The sequence below is a fragment of the Nymphaea colorata genome, chromosome 7, assembly GCF_008831285.2.
Source record: "Nymphaea colorata isolate Beijing-Zhang1983 chromosome 7, ASM883128v2, whole genome shotgun sequence".
NCBI lineage: Eukaryota > Viridiplantae > Streptophyta > Magnoliopsida > Nymphaeales > Nymphaeaceae > Nymphaea > Nymphaea colorata.
Genome location: NC_045144.1, coordinates 4,083,180 through 4,092,797, shown reverse-complemented (window position 1 = coordinate 4,092,797; position 9,618 = coordinate 4,083,180). Strand labels below are relative to the sequence as shown.

Sequence of the window (9,618 nt, the reverse complement as noted above, 5' to 3'; positions counted from 1 at the left end):
AAGCATTGAAAGCTTCCTGTATATATGCCGCTTCTAATTGAATACAGATTAACTTTAAAACAGACCTATATATATATATATATATATATATATATATATATAGGAAAGTTCTTAAAACTAGTAATAGGAATTCATTTCACGTGCTCATGGTCTTAGTCTCTTAGACATTTGAGTGATTTAACATTTACTCGTCATACCACACACATGTACCGCAGGTGAAGCTAATATGTGAGTGTGCATGGCGCGTAAGTGTGTGTGTGTGTGTGTGTGAGTGTGAATGATCTCTATCAAGTTCTGATAAGAAAATCCAGGATTCCTTTTACTTTTCTGTTTGCATTGAATGCAGAGAGAAACAAATGTTTGCCAACCAACAGACTGAGGTTTGTCTTCTTCCCTTTTCGCAATACATGGATCGATCGCAAGTACATCAGTTCCTTCTTTTAATCAGCATGCCCTACATCACATGGTATTGGTGGGCTCCCCATTTCTTCTCCTGCGTTAACTTCCCATCTAACTTATTTTATTTTTCTTTTTCCAAGTTGTCACGTGCCCTACTTTTCTCACATAGTTGTCATATGATTTAAATTTAAAAATTCGTCACTAAAAAAAAAGTCATAAATCACTATTAATTAAAACCATAGTAAATCTTCAACTTACTTAAGCCGTTGCCAGTACCAATTTAGTGACTGCCTTTTTGTTGTTCGGCAACATATGACATCTGTCATGATAGAAATATATATATATATAGGTATAGACATGTAATATGCAAAAAAATATGTAGACATGATTATGAATTTGTGTGATAATGTGAAGAGATAGGAGACGGTGTTTGCATCAGCGCCAACGTGTTGGTAGTGGCTCATGGCCTCCCTCTTGTGAGTTGTGACAGGGGAGGCTGAGTTGGCGTTGATGTAATGTCTGTCTCTCTCTTTTTCCAAAGAACATGCATGTATGCAATTTGGAGAGCTAGAAATTTTGCCGGAGCGAGTATCAATTCAAATATTTTTAAATCTTTTAAGGGCAATTATATATACAGACAAAGTATTCTTGGGGCTCACCCAATGTGAAGTTCTTCATGCCACGGAGGAAAAGCTATGGGCGTAGAGGTTAAATACAAAATCCAGTCTCCTCCAATAAGATTAAAGGGACCTTCGGCACCAAATCCAGAGAAAAGGGACCTCCAAGTGTCGTCCTCCCAAGGAAATTGGTTGGTCTACATTGTCGCCAAAGGAAAAGGCGTCGGCAGCATCTTACCTGGACGATTGATTGCCTCATGGTTAATGAGGTTGTGCACTTCGGTGAAGATTGTTTGTAATGTATGAGCAATACGATCCGCGTGTTGACGAACACTTGATGCTCTTAAAAGAATGTGGAATTTTTTTTCTCCTTAAAAGGGTCAGCGATATGTGTAGTCACCGTTCAAAAAAATTTTTTTTAAATAGAGACGTAAACAATTAGAATACGATTTTCAGAACTGTTTTCTTCCCACTAAAGCTTTCATTCCTCTACTCTTAGGATCTAAAGCTGTGTTGGTGCTTGGTTTGTAGTCGGCTATCTACTTACTTCAGCTTATGCATTGTTTTCTTGTCCCATATTAATGATGAAATGGAAGAGTGTTCATGCCATCGGAACCACCAACGCTAGAGTAATATAGTTAGGAAAGTAAGTTTTCTTGTTCTAGAAATATAGAGTAATATAGTTAGGAAAGTAAGTTTTCTTGTTCTAGAAATATAGAGTAATATAGTTAGGAAAGTAAGTTTTCTTGTTCTAGAAATATAGAGTAATATAGTTAGGAAAGTAAGTTTTCTTGTTCTAGAAATAAGAATCAAATGTGCCACAAATATAGTTCAAGTCTAAAAGCTATATGAAATTGTATAAACTTTTCGTTGGGTGAACTTGTGCGTTTGCATTTTGGACCTTTGGTCCGAAACTTTCCCTTGGCGTCCTGTCCTCTCTTCTCGCTGTCTTTGGGGCCGAAGCAGTGAAGGAGATTCCCTACTATAAATTTGGCCGTTTCTCTCTCTCCCTCTCTCTTTGTGAGCTCCGCCACGGCCCACGGGTGGACAACTGTTGGCGGGTGAAGCCCCACAAGGCAACGACGAAACCGAGGCTGCACCCTCTTTCTCTCCTCCTTCTTCTGCTTCTTCCGTAAAAGAAGACGAAGAGCGTACTCCAAACCCCTCCAGCCCTACGAGGAAGCAGAGAGGCTCTTGGAGAGGAAGCGTCTCAGCTGAGGTTGCTGTTGGAGGCTGACATGGCGCCAATCCAGACTCCGACGAGGGCGAGGGCGAGCGCTCAGTCGCTTGCGACCAGCCAGGACGCGAGGATGCTCGTGCGCGAGACGATGAGGCTCAGTGCGAACCTTGCCTCTGCCAACACGAACCTCGCCGCCCCTGAGACCGCGCTGCTCCGCCCGGAGATGCGGATCGGCCTTGTCAGCGAGTCGAGGCCGGAGGCCAGAGTGATCTGCTCCGAGGAATTGGACGGTCGCAGATGGAATTACGTAGTCGAGGCGGATCCATCCGGGAGCTTCAGCCGTTCGATGCATGCCGTCGCTCTCCAGACCCCCAAGAACCCGTTCGATGTGAGCTCTTCCCTTATTTTCTCCTGATTGTTTCCCAACCTTCCTTCTTTTCTTTCCTTTTTCATATTTTAAAAAAAGTTTTTTTTTTTTTCGCTTTTGGGTTGTTGAATCATTTCTCCTATTGAAATGAAAGGCAGCATCGTCGTCATCATACCTTTTCTTCCATTTTTTTTAAAACTTAATTTTGAAGTTATGGTTGTCTGTAGTTGCTACAAGTTTTTATGTTCCATGTGCATTTCTGCTTCAAAATTTGAAAATCCATATTAATGCTGTTTAATTTTGTTTGAACTTCACTCATCCTTCAACGCTCTAGGAGAGTTGGTTTACTCTGTTCATTTGAGCCTCTGAAACATGTCTCAGTTTTAATTCCGACTTTGGAACTAAAGTTTGAAGATTTCCATGTGACGTTTGACCGGATCCGTGGGCTTCCGAACAACGTTCATATTGCATGTTTTTAAGGGAATCTGCCATAATATGACAGAAGTAAGGTCTGAACATAGTGAGTCAGATTGCTTGAAATTTGCTGGGTTCCAATTAATTGCCATTTTGCTCTACTCTTGTGTTTTTTTAAAAAAGAAGGAGATATTGATCGATTTCTTGTGCTGTGAGATTCATTTGCAACACGTAAACCTTCCTTTTGAAGTCAGATGTTGCATTATATGATGGACGCTCTGAGAGTCACTATGCTTTATATGGTGGATTGTTTTGCCGCAAAGTCCATTCTTTAACGAAATGGGCAAATAGCTAATTTCCTATGAACCTCAACATGACTACGTCATCATGAGCTATATTTGTCATAATTGTTCTGTCAGAGATGGTTCAACTCTTTCTCGTTAACATGGTGCTTCCTATGGATTGATTATGTAAAAGAAAAAACCTAAGATAGACATGCATATAAAGTGAATGCAAATCTGAATTGACAAAAGCTTCCGGCAAAAGTTGGTCCTTCCAACGCATAGAAGCTTCCAGCAAGGAAAACAAGGAAAAATGTCTTTCTAACTAATACTGGTGCATAAAAAATCACACGATTTCTCATTCAGTGGAAATGCGTTCTTCTTGTTGTTGCGTTTTGCATGAGAATTATCTGATTCAAAGTTCTTTGTTGCAGGAGCTAATTTCTTTTATCAGGTCTTATGTCGTGCCTGAAGGATTTCCAGATAGTGTCTCCCCTTCTTATGTACCTTACATGAAATGGAGAGCTTTGAAGGTATGTTGTTGCCTAAAGCAGAAGCCCCAAGTATGATAATTGTTCCTTTTTATGTATGTGCCAATACGATGATAATCATCTGAACTTTGTTATAAGCATCACAAGCTTTTCCAGCAACCTGAATTTTGCATTTCATTATTAAATTTCTTCAATCTTTTTTATCATAAATTGCTTCAAGTGATTGTTTTTCACTTAGAAATTCTGCGCCTATGGCAGGTTAGGCAACAATTGCACACATACATAGAATATGCTTTTGTTCATCTCGTTTTCTGCTTATCACTTTCGTACTAATGAGATATACTTTCTGCAGCACTTTTTTGGTGGAGCTATGGGTGTTTTCACGACACGATCATTGTTGCATTCTGTTGGGATGTCTGGAAATGGCGCTGCATCTGCAGCTGTGGCTGTCAACTGGGTTCTCAAGGTAAAATCTTTCACAGAAAACCCTTTCTACCCCCACTTCCCCTTTCTTCCTAACAATCATATTGGTACCACGTCTTCTACCAGCTTAAGAAATAAACCAACACTAATGCATTAAAAACTGTTTTCTTCCTGTGCATTTTTTCCTTTTGCCACTTTCGTAATATGAAGTGCTTCCTTTTTTTTTTGTTGGAGGTTCTTCTATGGAATTGCTAGCTTCCGTCTTCTGTATACCCTTTTTGTAAGAACTTTTGATGTTCCACAGGATGGTGCAGGCCGTTTAGGAAAGATGCTCTTTTCACGCCAAGGAAAGAAATTTGATTATGATCTTAAGCAAGTAAGCAAGGATGTAAACTCTCCTTTTTGAGTTGCTTTTGATATTTCTGAAATATGCATTTTGAGGTGTCAGATGTCTGTGGCAGCTTCGGTTTGCGGGCGACCTCTTGATGGAGCTGGGTGCTGGTATAGAGCTGGCAACTACTGCAGTACCTCATCTCTTTCTGCCATTTGCTTGTGCAGCTAACATTGCTAAGGTTGACAGCTTTTTTCAGTTTTAGTTGGATTCAGTTTGTTGGGGTTCGTGTATTGCCTAATAAATGTTTCTTGCAGAATGTTGCTGCTGTTACATCGACATCAACAAGGGCCCCCATATACAAAGCTTTTGCAAAAGGAGAAAATATTGGTGATGTCACTGCTAAAGGGGAGTGCGTTGGAAATATTGCAGATCTGGTATGCTACAGTCTTATTCAGTTATTCTCTTGCTGTATGGAACATTGTAACATGCACTGCAACTATTTGAAAGTTGAACCACATTGATAATGAATTTTTTTCGTTGAGAGAGAAAAGAGTGTGTGTTTGTGAGTGAAAGAGAGAGAGGGCAGGGGGAGGAGAGGTTGCATTGAAGGAAGTAAGTTAATTTGCATTTTCTATTATTTCTTCAGATTGTGGGCTTCTCTTACTAATTAATGTGCATTTTACTTGTTTGATATACAAGTGTGCTCTATGGGTAAGTGTTCTTACCTGTCCATATATCTGGACAGTGCTACCCGGACTACTGTCTTGCATAGTGAATTATTTACTGATTAGCTATGTCACATGGGTGCGGGGTGCGGGTGTAGCAGGTGGTGAGGGATGCATCAAGTTCCAAAAAAAATTGGGTGTGGGTGTGGCGAGAGCATATATATATATATATATATATATATATATATATATATATATATATATATGTTATTTGTTATATGAGTAATTTTACTTGTCTATATTTTTTAACTTTTTTTTATCAAGGTTACCTTAATCTCGTACAAAATTCAAAGTTTTATTAAATAACATAAGGGGAGAGAGAGAGAAGAGGGAAAAAAAGAAGAGGGAAAAATAGGAGAAGGAAAAAAAATGAAAAAAAAAAAGAGAAAAGAAGAACGGGTGCAGTCAGCAGCACTTGATTCGGGTGCCGTGTCGGGCCACACCCGCACCGGTGCAGGTGCGCCACCATAGTTGGCATATCCGTGTGACTTAGCTGATTAGTTAGTTTTTGTAAATGCATGAAATTTTATGATTGTGCACATTGTTTACAGACTGCCAATATATTTTGTAAGATTCAGCATGTACATGGTTTGTTAAACAAACAGAAGCACTTTCTGCTTTTTGAAGAACTTCATTCTGCCATTAAAATTGAACAATTTCTAGGTTGATTCTTCTGAATTCTAGACTTTGGCCTGTAGAGAAACTAGCCAAGTTTTGTCCACTTCCGATGAAACCAAAGCCAATTCTTTCATCTTTTAGTTTTCTCAGATCATTCCATATTTATGCTTAAATTGGTCTTGAAAAGAAGAAAAAATGAACAGCAGACATGCATTTCTTGAGGTAACAATCTACTCTGAAGCAAACTAGAAGATGAAATCGGTTGAACCCAGAATAGCTGCTTAAGATCTTCACACGCTATAATAAGATGTTATCACTATGTTGAAATTTGGTGGTAATGCATAGTTGGATGCAGAGGTTTTGCACAAGTTATTCGGGCACCATGCTTTGTTATGAGATCTGATAAAGTTGTCAGTTGGTTTGTGCATGGATATGCTGCCTATATCTTCACTTGTTGAAATAGCTTTTTCCTCATGTGGCATAAATGGTATACTAATATATGCTGATACAGACATTTAGCTCTAACTAGTAACTATAGACCATACAAATTGGGGATATTGCTGACACAGACATTTAGCTCTAATTAGTAACTATACCATACAAATTGGGGATATTGTTTTTCTTTTCTCAGATGAGATTGTATGACTTTGTATGAGGAAAAAGTGTCTGCACTTGGGTCGAAATTACTCTTGAATATCTGTGTGCTTAATTCACAACCATCAGATGCTTTTTTATTTTTTCGTTTTAATTTCCTGAGTGCTTTCTCTTTTGTTTCTGGAAAATATTTTTTCTGCTCCATGATGTCTACTAATGCTGATTTTACATTTTTTGTTGTGTGAAGTTGGGGACAGGACTAAGTATTATGATGTCTAAGCATAATCCTTCATTGGTGGCAACCTTCTCACTCCTGTCATGTGGATATGTTCTCAGTGCTTATAAAGAGGTTAACTATCTTTTTTGGTCTAATAGGTTCTTAGTTCCTCTTTCTAATGTTTGATTTTGGGCTAATTTTTTTTATGCTTCAATTCACCTTCAGGTAAAGTCTGTTGTGTTGCATACTTTAAACAAAGCAAGGTTCACTGTGGCTGTTGAATCCTTCTTAAAAACAGGTATGGAAAGGACACCGATCATGAAAATTAGAATTTAATATCATGACCTGGACAGATGCCCACAAGTCCATTCAAGTGTGACCTTGATAACATGATAGAGACATAGGATGCAACACAATATAAGCACACTTTATATGACATGAGGGTTTTGTAATACCATGATAAAGACAAGGTTATGCAAGCTCAGACCACTGCACCAACACACATATATATTATAGACACGTACATATATGGTATACACAGCCGGAGCTAGAAATCTGAACTAGGGAGGTCAAGTATATATATATATATGCATATATCTATACATTTGACCTCAACGTTTCCATTTCCACAAATCAATTTTTACATGTTAACAAAATAGCATGCATTTTATTTTTCTTCACAAGTCTTGGAATTTACATGTATTCAGGATGTGAATATATGTTATGCTTAGTTGAGGTGTACAACAAAATGATGGCTTAAATGGCTTTACTGTAACAATTCATTTTGAGAAGGCCTTCTATGTCTTGACCTACCATATACTCTACTTCCATTTGATATTGTTTAATAATTTAATGGCCCTGTAGTTTGCTTGGATTCATGGCTTGGTAATTTTATATTTGGTCTCTAACTTGCAGGCCAAGTTCCTTCACTAAAGGAGGGGAATTTGATGGAAAAGATCTTCACTCCTCCTTGGCATAAAGATAGACCAATTGTTCTAGGTACGATATTTGTCTTGGTTTACTGTCAACCTTTGTTGCTTTTCTGCTTCTCTCTTATTTTATCTACTTCCGTTTGTTGACTGGTAGGGTCAAGATTCAAGGATGCATTTCAAGAGCCAGCTTCCTTTCTTGCAATTGAACCTCTTTTCGAAGTAATTTCTGATCTCCTGTATATACATTTGAACTGAGAACGAATGCTATCTTATGATCTTCATTTTACACTGATGATTCTATCTCATTGCAGAAAGAACGGTACATTGTTACCTACAATCCCCTAAAAGGCTATGTTTATGCATTGCTCAAGGATCAGGCGAAGCCAGATGATATTCTGAAGGCTGCTTTCCACGTAAGTCCAATATGCAACTTGTTCTAGTTTTGAAATATTTTGTAATCTCTGGTGACTGAATGCTTGTGATGCAGGCCTATGTTCTTTTACATTTCATCCGAGCATCAACAAGGAAAGGGTTTTCAAAGAAGCTTGACATTGATCGGTCAGAAAGAGATGATGCCTTACTGAGGAGTCCCATGCCTACAATTGGTGATTTTGGGGCTTATGTTGCAGAATCTTGCAGAATTGTTTCTACCTCATATGGGATGTTTAAAAAGAAAGCTGCAGAGCAGGTAAGTCTTGCTTGGAATCTATTGTTGGTCCTTTGTTATTTCCTTGATTATGTTGTGGATAATGATTGGCTTCTGTTTCCTTTTCTTTTGCTTCTTTGTAGGGGTGGACAATGTCGGATTCACTACTTAATCCTGGCCGTGCTCGTATATGCTCACCGATGTTTTGACACAGAGAAGCTTGTCTTCGTGTAAGTATGAAGTAGGAAAATGAGTTGCTGATGATCCAGTAGCTGAAAAATGAAAAGCTAAACTGGTCATTTCTGTCAAGCCCGGGAGATGTCTTGTTAACTGAGTCCATTCTTTTTGAAAAGCGAGCAACATAATTATCTTCAGTTTGTTCGAGTGTTTTCCAGAAACGTGTGTATAATCTGCCGAACACAAAAATGAAGAAGATTATGTAGAAGAAAAGGCAGTTCTCTGGAGTTGTAAAGTTGCATGTTTGAGAAGTTTGGCCAGCTATAGTGCTCATATTTGGTGATTCTCCGCTGGATTCAAGTTCTTTGATTATAGCCTGCCGGGTGCTGCGACCACGGGTATCTGGTGCCTTTACTATTTGGTGTTTACGAATCAGGTTCTTACCAAGCGTGTAAGGGGATATTCAAGAAAATGTTGGACTGCCTTACATGAAAAGCCACGATGCATGAGAGGTCAAACTTGGTTGGCACAAGGAAGGTACTAAGAAAAGCTTATTTGCTCCCGTCCGAGAAATCATGTCCGGTAGCATCGCCAAGGTTCCTGAGAAAGAAAGCTTATCGTCTTCCATCTCATTTTTTGCTCTCAGTTAATACACTTGTACTCCCACCCATACCCCCCGCGTCTCTCTCTCTCTCCCTCACACACACGCACACAAGTGGTTCGGCTCGAAGAAAGCTTATTATAACTCACTAGATAGGCTTTACAAGTCAAATTTTAACATGCCCTAGAGTGGAATGTTCAATTTGAGTTAAATTACATCTTTAGATCAATGCATATTTTTAAGGCGCAGCTTGGCTTAACATGTTGGCAGTATGGTTCTGCTTCAACGTCGGGGCATGTGTGTGTGTGTGTGTATGCCTATGTGTTTTCAATTATTCTGTATCGAAAGACAACAAGACCATGAATTCTTTCTTCCATGGAACAAGTTTTGCTAGTCTGGATTGAAATCAGGTGTTCAGGCTACAGCAATAGTTGGACGCCCAAGGTCTGTAATCCGTAGTTATAGGAGTCGAGTTCCTTACAGATCGCTGTTTCAAGGTTAGGCATATAAACCACTTTATTATCATGTAGTCGGTCTATGATGCAGCAGTTATCAGGAGGGTTTCTCCTTCCAATCAGGATCAAAGCTATGATGAACGACAT

At 38.9% G+C, this 9,618-nt stretch overlaps 1 protein-coding gene across 1 annotated transcript; it reads left to right on the top strand.

Moving 5' to 3' along the window:
* Positions 1-2,024: 2,024 nt before the first annotated feature.
* On the top strand, positions 2,025-8,991 carry LOC116258004 (protein root UVB sensitive 6). Its single transcript, XM_031635058.2, has 13 exons — positions 2,025-2,584; positions 3,693-3,791; positions 4,102-4,215; positions 4,477-4,548; positions 4,634-4,744; positions 4,821-4,940; positions 6,691-6,792; positions 6,886-6,958; positions 7,576-7,659; positions 7,747-7,811; positions 7,904-8,005; positions 8,080-8,280; positions 8,382-8,991. The coding sequence occupies exons 1-13, from the start codon at positions 2,255-2,257 to the stop codon at positions 8,445-8,447; spliced, it is 1,539 nt and encodes a 512-aa protein (XP_031490918.1). The 5' UTR covers positions 2,025-2,254; the 3' UTR covers positions 8,448-8,991.
* The last annotated feature ends 627 nt before the right edge of the window (positions 8,992-9,618 follow it).

Bases quoted from the DNA above. Each gene is read 5' to 3' on its own strand.
- LOC116258004 (XM_031635058.2), top strand. From the start codon at position 2,255: ATGGCGCCAATCCAGACTCCGACGAGGGCGAGGGCGAGCGCTCAGTCG. The intron at 6,959-7,575 runs GTATGGAAAGGA...TCTAACTTGCAG, and splicing joins TGAATCCTTCTTAAAAACAG to GCCAAGTTCCTTCACTAAAG. The intron at 7,660-7,746 runs GTACGATATTTG...GTTGACTGGTAG, and splicing joins AGATAGACCAATTGTTCTAG to GGTCAAGATTCAAGGATGCA.